Source organism: Megalopta genalis, chromosome 8 (genome assembly GCF_051020955.1).
Source record: "Megalopta genalis isolate 19385.01 chromosome 8, iyMegGena1_principal, whole genome shotgun sequence".
NCBI classification, from domain to species: Eukaryota; Metazoa; Arthropoda; class Insecta; order Hymenoptera; family Halictidae; genus Megalopta; species Megalopta genalis.
Window position 1 is genome coordinate 14,816,685 of NC_135020.1, and position 15,047 is coordinate 14,831,731.

The following is a 15,047-nucleotide window of genomic DNA, read 5'->3' on the forward strand; positions in this document are numbered from 1 at the left end:
ACGCTCGGGGTACAGTGACCGGCGGTGTCGTTAAACCGAATGTAACAACGTTTCTGGTTTTCAACTCGGGGTTAAAGGGCTGTCGGTGCCATTGGATACGGAGTTTACGAACGACAGGGACGTAGACGCGATTCCGAGTCCACCCCGCGGACCCGCTTCGTTCGACCGGTACGCTGCGTCGCCGGCCATTCCCGCGGATTGCGTCTGGAACTCGAATTATTTCGAAACTTATTTTCAGCTACTCGTGATTAGGTGTCCGCCGGGTTTGTCGGCGATTGTCTGTCTTTACGGGCCGGTTTTTGATGACGATGTGATAACGATGTCGGGAAACATTCTTCTCCTACTGTACGTTGGATGCGACGCGAGCGGACGAAATTTTTGTAATTGTTTATGTACGAAGACGTCGTCCTCTGATCTTGATGATTTTTTAACACGTTCCGTGCCACGTGTACCATCGATGGTACACGCTTGCATGTTTACTTAGTGAACTGAACAAATTGTTTACAAGAAATTTAGAACCGAAGAATCAATTTCCACCGCAAGAATGGGCGTTGATAAGTTTTTGTTACGTTGTTATGTGCACGAGAATTAATAATTGCACGTAATACATCAAGTTTTAGTAAAATATCAAAGTGTGAAGATTCGAGTAAAAAAAGCTCGGCACGGAACGTGTTAATGTGGACAACACGGACTGAGTAGACCGCCTCATCGATTTCAATGATTTCTGTATGTGTGTTTTAGGTCGTTAGTTTGTCGGGTACGTGTTCTGGAAAGTATGTTCGGTAACGTCTTATCTTGATCTAAGTGTATCTTAACTCTTTGGAGACTGATCAATTTTTCGTTAATTTGCGTTATTGTGTGCTTGAGGTCGTTAGTTTATCGGGTATATGTTCTGGAAAGTATATTCAGTAACGTCTTATCTTGATCTAAGTGTATCTTAACTCTTTGGAGACTGATTACGGAGACTGAGTTTATCGGGTATATATATATATATATATATATATATATTCTGGAAAGTATGTTCAGTAACGTCTTATCTTGATCTAAATGTATCTTAACCGTTTGGAGTCTGATTTATTTTTCGTTAATTTGCGTTGTATCTGAAGTCAAGTTTTACGTACACGTAAATGCTAATAACAAGAAATGTTGATTTTATTATGTGATTTTCTTTTTGGCCCGACTTCACCACCAAAGTGAGAGGTTGTATGGTTTCATGTGAACAAATATGCGCGTGGTATGCATTCTAAGACTGGTATATTCGTGTATTGTGGAAAAACAGGACTCATTTCTTCCAATAGATGTACGAAATACATAGTGGGACACATATGACTCGATAGACTCCAAAGGGTTAAATCTAATGTGACTACAGAGAAATTTTGCTCAAAGCGGAGATGTTGATAAAATTACGTAAATTGGGAAATGGTAAGTCAAAATGCGTAATATAAAAGTTTGGGTTTGGTTTAGTGTTCGAGATAGTCGCAAAATTTTTTTTGCTCTTTATCCTTTATCCTCTTTATCCTAACCAAGATATATTGAATAAAACTTATGAAAATCTCTCCTTGCGATCGAGACAATTTCAGGATAAATAACGTAGAAATTTTGATTTCCTTTTTATTTAATGAGTAATTATGAGATCTACGCGCTTGAGCTCTGCGCTTCCATTGTACAATATTAATCGTATTGTCAGTAAGTTATAGTTTTATTCGTTTATTCTATCAGAATTTTAACAGCGAGAATCTATACCGAACGTAACAAACGCGTACCACGTACAGTTTCCTCGAAAAGTATTCAATCATTTACAATATACACAATACATAGATGAAAAATATTTGGTTGTTGTGAAACAAATGGCCAGATTAAATATGCCCCCGACTGTACGTACTGCTCTTCTACGTTTTTTCATATGACAATAAATCATATTTATTCCGCACAATATACGATAGCTGCATCGTTTCGTTACATTGTTGGCAGAAATTTAACATTTGTATTTCATAGGTTGAAACTTGATGAAGCACGGTAAATAAATTAAGGGAAAATGTTCTTTCCCACGGATTCTCTCGACACAGTTTCCGAAATTCTGGAAGCGTAGAATTTTGTAGCAGAACTGAACAGCTGGATGGAACAACCGTTTATTCAGATAATCCAAATTTCTAACGAAATTTAATAATGAAAAACTTGTTATTATTGGGTTCTTGTTGCATAATTTACGATAACGAAAGACTTTTTAGACTCTCGTCGTAAAATATCGAATCAGGTTTATAACGAAGATAGCAAACAACGTGTGTTACGTATGTTGATCTTTTTTTAACCCTTTGCTCTCGAGGCACCACTAAAATTTGTTATATCACGTTTCAAGATAATCTTTATATTAACAAAATTTGGATTTAAAATTTGCTAAGAGTGCAATTATTGCGCGAGTCCCAAGAGTCAATTTCATGCGCATAAAATGCATTTTGTCGCGTATAATAGAAATACTATAAGTTAGAAAAATGATTTTATATTTACAGTTAAAATAGCTTCGAATGCAAAGGGTTAAAGCTCATCTGCAGTCGGTATCACGTATGTACAATATACAGAGTGTTACCAGACGAATAGTATCATTGGGCAAGGGATGATTCTACGTGCGAAAATAAGTCGAAAAAGGAGTAACATTTCTCTGTTTAAAGTTTCGTTTACGAAAAAATCAAGTTTGAAGATTGTTTAGCCCGCGCGTAGCATGATTATGTTCGTTTACACTTTCATATTTGTCGTTCTCTGTAATGTTTACATTCCGTCTTCTATGATCACCGGCTACTCTTATCATTAGTCTGTTGTATTGGTCGAATTGTAACAATGTCTCGCTACAACGACGACCCTAATTCACCGTTTCGCGTGAACGAAGTCAATCTTTACACATCTGCTTATCTCAGATTAGAACAGCATGACATTCCAACGATCCACAAGTACACAGTAATGTCTCTCTAATTGACGCCCGAATTGACCACAAAAATGGACAATTTGGGAATAGAAGATACGATTATTCGAGCCTTGCGGTTCATTGTTATAGTTATAAATTGTCCACAATTGTAAGAACGAGCCACAAGGCTCGAATAATCGTACCTCCTCTTCCCAAATTGTTCATTTTAGCGGACAACCTGAACGTCAGTAAGGGAGACATTACTGTACCCTGTGACAGTGTTTTATCACATATTTTCTACGTAACCATTCGGTCGAAATCAAACTCTACTCTCCGGCACTCCGTATCTAAACACCAAAGTCCGTCAATTCGTTAAAAATCTGTGGCCGAATGAAAAAACACGCGAGAAAGAAATTTTCAAACCGGCTTACCCTCGACCAAACTAACGAAGCGTTCGACGATGACAATGCTATATCGCTTTTCAATTTCTATTTCCCGTCTCTATCCGTTCGTCTCTGCGTTAATTCAAAATACTCGAACATTCGACTATCGATCCGCCCTGTTCGCCGAGCGTGACGCATTCGCGGCCCATTAACCCGGTAATGAAATATTTCGTATCATCGTTGGCCCAATCGAACGAAGCCCATCTCCATCGAACAGGGTCGCTCCCGGCAGAAATATAATATTTCAATAATGTGTAGAAGCAATTACTTCGTGTCGAACGACGGACACGGTGGAATACGTATACGTCGAACGTATCGATTGTCCCCGCCGACTTTCGGCCGTCGCTCTCCCCGATAAGTTGCCGTTGCTCTGGAGGACCCAGGGCTCCGTGGTAGTGCCGGAAGTTAATAACGGCCCACGGGTCGAGGACGTCGGCACTGTTCTCGGCCCTTCTTCTGGACCGCGAAATTTCGGCGAGCCAGCGAGCCGCGCGAAACTTTGTTTCTCGATGGGAATGTATATGTATATATCGAGTGGCCTCGTTATCTTTGCAGCAACAGCGGCAGCGCACCGTGCACGGCGAAGAGCTGCCCTACGTGCTGGGTGTGCCCCTCGACGGGAATAAATACGACCTGCGACGCCGATACAACATCGGCGAAACTCTGTTCTCCGAGGCCATGATGAACTGGTGGTGCAGCTTCGCGTACGTCGGGTGAGTTACCCTTCAGCGTGTCCATTGTTCGCGACATCAGCTCGTTAACTTTAAGGTGATCAGCTGGGTAACAAGAGTACCCCGGGCACGCAAAAGTACATCGCAGCCGCTAATTAAATAATTCTATGACAACGACGAGACGAGAAGTCGAGGAAAGGGGAGCAGGCGTGTGTTACAGTAATTTCGCCCGGAAATGTTCGGAGCGCGGAATTGAGGCCGCCGGATCCGAGAATACTAAGTCGCGATTCTTCGGACCTCGCGGCCGAGTTTTTGTCGAAACTCGGGGCAGGCGGGGGAAAAAAGGCAGCGGCTAGCATGTCGGGGTACATTGATAGGAGTGATGCTGGAATAAAAACGATGACTTAAATTTTTTGTTTCTAATTTTTTGCTGCGATTCGAAGGCAATTCGGAGGCCACGTGGCACGATTCGATGGAAATTCGGAGGCCACGTGACATGATTCGATGGCAATTCGGAGACAACATGTCACGATTCAAAGGCAATTCGGAGATTTAAAGGCAATTCGGGGAATTGAAGGCAATTTGAAGAATTGAAGACAATTCGGAGAATTGAAGACAATTTTGGGAATTGAAGGCAATTCAGAAGCCACAGGCTACGATTCGATGGCAATTCGGAGGTCACGTGTCACGATTCGAAGGCAATTCGGTGACCAGGTGACACGATTCGAAGGCAATTAGGAGGCCACCTGACACGATTCGAAGGCAATTCAGAGACCACGTGACACGATTCGAAGGCAATTCAGAGGCCACGTGACACGATTCGAAGGCAATTCGGAGGCCACGTGACACGATTCGATGGAAATTCGGAGACCACGTGACATGATTCGAAGCCAGATGGCACGATTCGTCGGTCACGTACCTGCTATAGTATTTTCTCCTTAATTCACGCACAGATTGTGCACAAAAATTGGTAATTTGGGAAGAGGATTGAAATATTCTAATATTAATTAAGATTTAGACAATTTGGAAAGAGGAGATACGATTATTATTTTTAGAATTGTTGATGATCGGTAACTACAAAAACGAGCCGCAAGGCTCGAATAATCGTATCTCCTCTTCCCAAATTGTCCACTTTTGTGCGCAATCAGAGCGTCAATTAGGGAGAATTTGCTGTATTTCGTTTATTCAATTCACATCTTCTTACCGATTCCAGTTGCTGGAATTGTTTCCACCACGGTGCAAGTTTGCCGCTCGAAGTGCACCATCTTAATAAGTTACGAGGCAGAACTAACACGTCCCTATACCTTCTATCCCCTTGTGAGCCCCGCTGGTGAAACAGACTCCGGCTCGTCCACACCATCCCCGCTTTTGTCGCAACAGACATCGGTTCATCCGCAATTCTAAATTCTGATCCTCCCTTGTGGATCCAGACGGTGAAACAGTCGTCGCGTCGGCTCGTCACCAGGTAGCTATCTTGTGGCTCTCGGTGGTGAAACAAACATTCGACTCGTTCATAACTAACAAATTCGCCATCTTAAAAATCAAACGAAGATTGAGTAGAAAGATTAATGAAAAATCAAAAATAAGAAAGCTTAATGTTTAACTTAAAGGTCTTGGCTCACGCAAGCATCATTTTTCGCGAACACGTCGACTATCTTTATCTCTTTCTACTCAATTCGTTGTCCTCTTTCACGTTCAACATTTTAATCGCTTATTATACAAGAAATTAGTGGGTTGGCACACAACTAAGTTCCCGCCGTTTTTTTACATTTTTTAAAAGTTTACTTTTCAATAAAGATTAACAACTAATTAATCAATAAGGCATTCTCCCTTGTTGTTCACAACTTCTTCCCAACGTTCGACAAGATTTTCAATACCTCGTTGGTAGAAATCACCCGGTTTCGACTCGAAAAATTCATTCAAACAAGCTCGTTGATTTTTGTTGGTGTCACTTAAAGCATGCGGAACCCGTGCTCCACACTTCTGAACTTTTCCCATTGAGTGAAGATGCTTCTCTATAGCAGCGTGGGAGCATTCCATTTTCTCTGCCAGTTCCCTTGTCGTTTGACGCGAATTTTCGTGCAAAAGTTGGTTTAATCGCTCTTCATCGAACTCAACTGGACGGCCAGAACGGGATGCGTCTTTCAGGTCAAAATTTCCATTTTTGAACCTGGCATAGCAATCGCGAGCGATTCTTTCAGCTATGGCATCCTCTCCATACACAGCACAAATGTCGCGAGCAGCTTTCGCGGCCTTAGAATCTTGATTAAAAGCAAAAAGAAGGAGATGTCGAAAATGCTCATTTTTCTCAACTTGACATTCCATTTCAATGATCTAAAAATTAACATAAATTAACTCGTACGCAAAAACAAAACACACATTCCGGTAGAACAAAACATCCTCTTTCGAGTGATTTAAAACATTATCCCCGAAACATTTAACGACATGCGGAATGTTAAAATTTGAAAAAAGCGACGGGAACTTAATTGCCAACCCAATAGAATCGTATCCATATCGTGTTCGGTATTATTTTAGACGGCAAAACGAGGCGAATACAATGGTAAAAGTTTCATAGAATAAGACAGTGAAATATAAAATCAACAATGAGAACAGTTGCAATCTTCTGGTTCGGTTGCATTAGCGCGAGCCTCGCAGACTCTCGATTCCTCGTTATCAATTGTGGGAATAGAATCTGGTCAGTTATCGTGAAGTTCTTTTGAACAGTTATCGCGAGGATACAGTGTAAGATAGAGAGGATGTAAGCGTGTAGGTGTAAGATAAATAGAGAAGAGTTCCCGTGAATTTCTCAAGACCACCGCTGGCAATTTCGCGTGCGATCAGTTTTATTCTCGACTAGCGTTCTTTGAATTATTCGACGTACGGGAACAAACGGTCGGAAACGTTAATCGGTTATCGATCGACACCCGCGTAATCGTGTTTAACAATTTATAGAACCACACGAACGTCCCATAAATAACAAAACTAATTGTACACAAAGCTCGGGCCATCGCATTTAGCTTACGTTTTAATTATTGCACGATATTCGACGTGTATGGAGATTATAGCTATTAGACGCGGTAATGCGAACTTTGAATATGCAGCGTCGATTAAAAATGTTTGATCGACCAGCGTTCACGGTTTATGATGGTCCGTAAACGACTTCGATGCTTTTATGATATTGTGCAAAACAGGAAAATGTTTATTTTAGCCGATGAAACGTTTCATTTATAAAGGGAGGGCGTTCGCAAAATCGCGCAGTGATTTTTCAAATGTTTTTATGCAGCAAACATTGTATGAATTAATTGTCGAATAGCGACGACGTAATGGTAATATCTTTTTTTTTGTGCAGTTTAAAGCAATTGGATGATTAGAGGATTTAGGCACGTCGGTGTATTATTTCCAAATTATTAAGGATATTAAGGTAACTTAGGCTACTTAGGTTAGGAAATTGAGGCTAGGAAGTTGAGAATTTAACAGTAATAAATAATAGTAATAATAGTAATAAATCAATAGTAATAATAAATAATATAATAGAATATAATAATACATATATATATATATATATAACACAATAAAATAATACAATATAATAATACAAATAATCCTACACATCAGAATACAAATTAATTTTAAAGAATGAGGAATGTACACTTTTTTATCGACTCCCCATTTGTGTGTCGATTTATGTATTAAACGTTTGAAAATTTATAAAATGTATGTTCCATTGAAAATATAATCACATTATTGTTGTACGATTGTGTTCAAATATAACGCGATATGCCCGCATAATATTTGAAAACTGTACGAAACATCATTTCATCGACCTTCGTCGATATATATATATTTGCAGATTTTAGAAATAATTTAAATCGCACGAAATTGCATATAACCGTAATTGCACACGCTTGTGGAAATTTGCATTTTATATAGATTTTATAAATTGACAAGGATTAAATGAAGTTCCACGTTCGAAGTTAAGGGTGTTATTAAGATGAAAGAAAGCATACGTTAAATTGATTTCCATTGTAATTTTCAATTTTATATATTGTTATAGATTCAAGCACCAAGCGCCATAAACATCTACACTCTTATTACTTATCGATCGACGCTGACGCGTACGAAACGAACGGAAAATTGTGTTTTAATTACCGCTGGGTGGCACGAAGACGGTAAAAAATGTGGAATTTTTTGTTTAACGTAATTTTCCAAGACATCAATCATATTTAAATAACGCGCTGTTTGAATTTCATAAGGCTGCAGCTGATATCTGCAGCTATTATTTAATCATGTAATTAAACGATGTAATTTAATCTTGAAATCGGTTTGATCTTCCTCGACATTTTCTATGAATGAAGACTTAAACCGATATATTTTTCTTTTCAAATATGAAAGTAATTATCTGTTAACGATACACATTTTGGTCATGGATGAAATCTGAACGTTAATAGCATCGTCCATAACTATTGTCTAGCACTGTTGTCTATAACAATATGGAATTTAAATATTTTTAATACGTAAAATGACCTGATAAGTAACTAGAACTGTCACATAAATTTTAAGCGTTTTTTTTTCATTGAAGGAACCATTAGTGGTGTAACTAAACGATCTTATATTCATTTTATTTTCAAAATAGTGTTTTATTTAGAGCGCTTTAATAACACTAAGAGTTTTATATACATATATGCAATTAATAGTTATTATAAATATTAGTTACTGTAAATCGTCTCTTACTCTATTTAAAAATTCCGCATGTCATATTGTTGTTACTTTGTATTACTAGAGTTAATAATATTGACAGTATCTTGATATATGACGAGTATAATAACAAATATAAATATAATGATAAATATGAAAATATAAAAATAAAAATAGAAAAATAAATAGAAAAATAGTCTGCAATAATTGCAAAATGCAGGAGCTACGTAACAAGTCATTTAATTTCGACATCATTTCAATAAATCGAAGACAGTGCAAAAGAATTTGTAAATTCCTTAAATGTTTTCATCGGTTTGTCCAGCATTCGCCCTCATCATCAACACTAAATTTATGAAAACCGTCAAGATGACGGGTCACTAATTTTGTAATTGTTTATAAACTAATATAAAACAGCTGTTTTTTTCGTGCTCCGTAAATCTAGCGTTAAAAACAGAAAAATTGTCAATTCTCTAGAACTCTTGTATCACCAAAACGTAACCTCGAATGTATGTACTTTTAATAATAGCTGCTAAAATCAGCATATTCTCAAAGTTGTTGCTAATATTGACATTTCTTCAGATGATTTTTTAAATTAAATTGTACTTCGTTTCACGTTTTAATTATCGTTACTTTTACAAAGTAACGCATAAAACAGCTGTTTTTTCGTGCTCCGTAAATCCAGTGCTAAAGCAAAACGTTCCCAGAGGAAACACGCGAATAATCAGCGTTAGCTTCGCCAGATGGTTGTACACCAGAGAAGTCTCGAGGTTCGAAAACACTGAAATCGTTAGTGACGCATTCAGCATTACTCACGTCCTACGGCCATTGTTTACACGGCGCGGTTGCGTGGAAATCGGCTGGTCCGATCGGGTCCCGGGGAATCGAGCTTGTTTCACTTATTAAATAATAAATTTGAAAACGGCCGGGACGACGGGGCACATCGTTCGACGCCGGAAAACATTTCGCTCCCAGCCCCCCCACGTCCCCCCTTCCATTCGCCGCCCTGTCCCGGCGAGCCCGTTTACAGTTTTACAATAAATCCCGCTCGAGTTTTATAGAAATTCCGGAACAATAGGTTGTACACGTGACAACCGGTGCCGGCGGAGAAACAATTTCGCGGTGTTCCGTGCTCCGCCGGGAAATTTTCGCCAGTCTGAAAATTCATTATTAACCGGCGCCCTCTAGCATCCCCTCCGCTGGAGTGGCTCCCGCGAGCGCGCGGTGTAGACCGAACAGCGCTTTCAAACATGATTATCAATTATCCGCGCCTTTGAATATTTATATTTCACTTTCTGACGTGTCCGGGAGAATCTAAACTGGCACGGCGGACGGGAACGTGGACGTTTTGTTGATCGAAGAGTCGCCGAAAATTGCCGGCAAGACGTTAAACTGTTCGAAGCGGGAAATTGTTCGGTTTTGCGGACGGTGATTGAACGAGAATCTCGCTGAAAATCGGCCGACAGAAGGAGAAATCGATGAACAGACGAGAAGAAAGAACGAGCGCCGATTGCGTTGCATCAGGGTCGAGGATTCCGCGGTCGCGAAATCGAATTTGTCGTGGAAAATTAGCGAAAATTCGGGCTCCAAAGAAATCGAGAGTTCTCGATGTCGTCGCACGATGGAGTCGCCGAGAATTGCCGGCAAGATGTTAAACTGTTCGAAGCGGGAAATTTTTCGGTTTTGCGGACGGCGGTTGAACGAGAATCTCGCTGAAAATCGGCCGACAGAAGGAGAAATCGATGAACAGACGAGAAGAAAGAACGAGCGCCGATTGCGTTGCATCAGGGTCGAGGATTCCGCGGTCGCGAAATCGAATTTGTCGTGGAAAATTAGCGAAAATCCGAGCTCCGAAGAAACCGAGAGTACTCGATATCGTCGCGCTTACGCGAGCCCCGCGATCCTGTTTCGCTATCAAGCCCGGCTGCCGGCAATTTGACGCTTGTTATTCCGTCACAGGGCATTGGCGAATTAACGGGCCGGGTACATCGGCCATTTTAATTTTCCCGATACAACCAGATTACCTATATGCACGAATCACTCGCGCATTTCATCTCGATAGATTGGAAAGTGGGCGGCGGAACCCTCCCGAGCCAATCGATTTCCCCTGTTTTATCTTCGAAAGCACGAAATTTCCCTCGTATTTCCGCCGGGAATGGACCGCGCGTTAGAAGATAATTTTCGAAAGTAAACTCCGACCGGTAATTGCGCGTACGAGCCGGTCCATTTTAGCCGGGGTGACTCCACTGTCCTTTCCTCTTTCTTCCACGGCTTTATTCGTTTTAATTGTTCTATTGAATTTGCCGGCCCCGCTTGCTTTTATCTGGGAACACACGAATTTATTTTTCCGGCCGCCGCGGATCAAAGGCCGCCGCGAACGGCAGAATTATTACCTTTTTTTCTGTTTTTTTTTTTTCGTAGACGGCGTAAAATCGCGGCGATGAAAATATAATGTGCCGGTGAAATCGGACGGAAAACTCTTGATGGAATTTCGTTCCCGGCGTGGTTTTTTCACCGTTTTAATTAGCGGGCCAGTATACAATTGCATCATTACGATGGTTTCATAATCACGGTTTAAAAGGATTCAATGGGTCCGATCCAACGTTATTGTTGCACGCTAACAATCCGAATATTCGTTATTCATTTCAGTTGTCGAACTCGAAATGCTCATTTTTCGCAGTTTCACAATAATATCGATACACCGACTACTTAATTACGAGCATTTAAACGTTGTGTTAACGTTAAAAGGAAGCCTCGAAATATTTTTCACGTAATAATCGTAAAAAATTGTTATCTGATTTATTGCTCGCAGGGAATCGGTCCATCGATCATTGAAATTACCGTTGTTATTATATCAATTCTTAGCTGTTATTCGATTTATTGCTCGCAGGAAACAGTCTATTGACAACTAAAATTACTATTGTTATTATATCAATTCTTAACTGTGTATTGTGCAAATGTTTAGAAAGCGTCGATGAGTCGCCTGTTGCATACAAAGCAATTACAAAAGGATTAATTACGACAGCAGAAACGTTCGCGTGAACTTATTGCTCTCTATAATAAGCGATTCGTAACAAAATAACATTCGTAACAACAATAATCAACATGCAATAACACGCATTATGCATTATCGTGTTATCCTGCTTATCATGGCAACGCACTAGCAATAATAAGAGATTAATTCTTATAAACGTAACAAATGATGGCACGTTCAAATCAGAAACGTTGCTATAATTTTAATATGCACGTAACAATGTGACGAATGACATTTATACTTATAAAGGATGGATCGCCTGAAATAACTGAAACGTAAATCACCTCTGTTGCTAAAAGCAACATGAATATTATGGGAGCAAATATTGTGATAAGAAGGATTTTCTTTTCAAAGTTACATCTTCTAAAAGGATCTCACCGGATAAACATGGACGTTCGTTTCCAGTACCATTCTCAGTATCCATGTTTACAGAATAGTATACCTTTGCTTAAAATATCATTTTCAGAAGCTTCAGATCTTTACCTCCTCTGTGAAGGGAGATACGCAAGTGATACTACCTAGGATACATTTTCTTTAGGAAAACCATATAAGATCTTCCAATGTATTCGCGAAAGCCCATAGTAAGTGTACATAGATTTTTTTTCGCGTTTTATCTAAAGTAGAATCAATGTCCTAATTACCGTGCCTTTGAGCCAATTTTTGCTCTGCCGAAAGTCTCAGTAAATACTAGAATTTTCATTTATTGCGCTAAAAATATATTTCGATTTTTCAGACATTTTTAATTTTAAATAAAAAAATTATGTTCCGTTCTATGTATTTTACCAATTTAACAAGCATATTAATCACAATATTGTACAATAAAATTTACATTAAGTGTTGAGAAATTGTCCCTTCTGCTTCGATACATTTTCGAAGTTTGTTTCTAACATCATTATAACTATCGTACAATCGTTTACTGTAATTTCGTTTCTCTCATTTGAAATTGAAATTAAAATTGAAATTGAAATTGAAAGTGAAATTGAAATTGAAAATGAAAATGAAAATGAAAATGAAAATGAAAATGAAAATGAAAATGAAAATGAAATTGAATTTGAAATTGAAAATGAAAATGAAAATGAAAATGAAAATGAAAATGAAAATGAAATTGAATTTGAAATTGAAATAGAAATTGATATATCATAAATAAATAAATATATATTTATTTATGATATATCAATTAAAAACCATATAAACAAATATATATATATATATATATATAAATACATATAAAAGATATATAAATAAATATATATTTATATAATATAATATATAATATAATTTAAAGTGTATATCATAAATAAATATATATAAATAAATATCTATAGATATATATTTATATTTTATTATGATATATATTTTTGTACGCCTAATCGTAGAGTCATTTTAGTCATCGGCTTGCGCCGCTCATCGCCTCGGGTGCTCCAACGTCCCGCATATTAGCCACGCTGCCAGTAAAGTGATACTTGTAGTACCGAGATATTGATTAAACCTGAATTAGAGTGCCGGAAGATGGTCCGCGTCCTCCTAAATAACGTGCACTGCCAGAAAGCGTTGTTAGGGAGGCAACTCACTCATCCTGCTCTTCCTTTTCCAGATCCTTTATCTTACCGTGCTCGATTCCCCGGATTGGCCCGGCGCTCCCCGTGTAACCAATCTCTTCCTGTATATTCTAACCTCCCAACGATATCTTCTTCGGTGGAATCGGTCGCTGTTACTCCAGCCCAATCGGCCGGCATTGACTTCGGCACAGAAACGATGATTAGAATTCCGCAGTACTGCGCGAAAGCCTGTACCCATTTCCGGGATCCGGCCGCAATCTTGCCTGTCCTTTTCGTATCTCGATATCGCGGCCATAAAATCCGGGGACCCGGTGTCGCGAATGAAACGAATAAATAAATTTTTTTATTAGCCAAGGGCCCATTTGCTCGCCACGGTCCGCCGTTCCAAGGAAATCGAATCCGGGAACGGGGAGCGTAATCGCGATTCCACGGTGTGTTCCCGGCGAACTCTCGCGAGGACGTTTTCGGCTGTAACTCTCGCGCTCTCTTCCTCTCTCTCTCTCTCTCTCTCTCTCTCTTTTCCTCCCTACTCCTCAACCCGCGGAGAACAGAAAGCAATATCGTTTCGCTGCCGCTCAAATATCGGAAAACCGGCCCAATATCGAAATTTTGATGAAGGGTAACTTCGCCGAGCTACGGTTATGCGATACTCGCGTCTTCGAAGTTCAAGCTACTCTCCATCTTTCGTTTCCTTTGCTCGTTCTCTCTTCCGCGCGCTCTCTTTCTCTCACAAGCTTCTCTTCCGCTCTCTCTCTCTCTCTCTCTCTCCCGCTTTCTCTCTCTCCCACTCTTTCCCTTCCGCTCTCACTCTCCTGCTCTCACTCTCTCGCTCTCTCTCCCGCTCTCTCTAGCTCTCTCTCTCCCGCACTCTTGCTCTCCCACTCTCTCTCTCTCTTGCTCTCTCTCCTGTTCTCTCTCGCTCTCTCTCCCGCTCTCTCTTGCACTCTCTCTCGCTCTCCCGCTCTCTAACCCGCTCTCTCTTACTCTCTCTCCTGCTCTCTCTCGCTCTCTCTCCCGCTCTCTCTTGCTCTCTCTCACGCTCTTTCTCTTGCTCTATCTCTCCCGCACTCTTGCTCTCTCTCTCTCTCACTCCCGCACTCTTGCTCTCCCACCCTCTCTCTCTCTTGCTCTCTCTCTCTCCTGTTCTCTCTCGCTCTCTCTCCCGCTCTCTTTTGCACTCTCTCCCGCTCTCCGGCTCTCTATCCCGCTCTCTCTTACTCTCTCTCTCTTGCTCTCTCTCCCGCTCTCTCTCGCTTTCTCTCTCTCCCGCTCTCTCTCTCGCTTTCTCTCCCGCTCTCTCTCTCTTGCTCTCTCAATCCTGCTCTCTTCCGCTCTCTTTACCTTACTCTCTCTCTCTCTCTCCCACTTTCTCTCTCTCTCTCCAGCTTCTTCTCTTTTTCTCTCCCTCTCCACTCCCTCTCTCTCTCTCTCTCACTTTTCCTTAGCCCTTGAAACAAGTATTTCAAATGGCAAGACGATTTCCCGACGTGGAACAACCACGATTCTTCGCCGGAATGCGTTCCAGCGCAATTCTCGCAGCACGTAAAATCACCGATTCGCAGACACGAGAACGCCGCGGTGAACTCCCGCGCACCTGATTCTCACCGTACGCGACCACTATCGTTCTTGTCCATTCCTACGCGTCGCACTTATCCGTACGAGTCATCGTTTTTCCATATTGCATGCGACGATTCCTACGGGAATCTCTGTCGTTACTAATTATTGGACTTTAAATTTTCTGCGGTCTATCCT

General features: G+C 40.4%; 1 protein-coding gene across 2 annotated transcripts in view; it reads left to right on the plus strand.

Moving 5' to 3' along the window:
• LOC117217606 (neuroligin 1) overlaps positions 1-15,047 on the plus strand; it is a 190,802-nt gene that overhangs the window by 163,328 nt on the left and 12,427 nt on the right. For both annotated transcript variants that reach the window (XM_076524056.1, XM_033465326.2), the window contains exon 10: positions 3,895-4,052. In XM_076524056.1, coding sequence (XP_076380171.1) covers positions 3,895-4,052 — 158 coding nt within the window. The remainder of the gene's footprint in view (positions 1-3,894; positions 4,053-15,047) is intronic.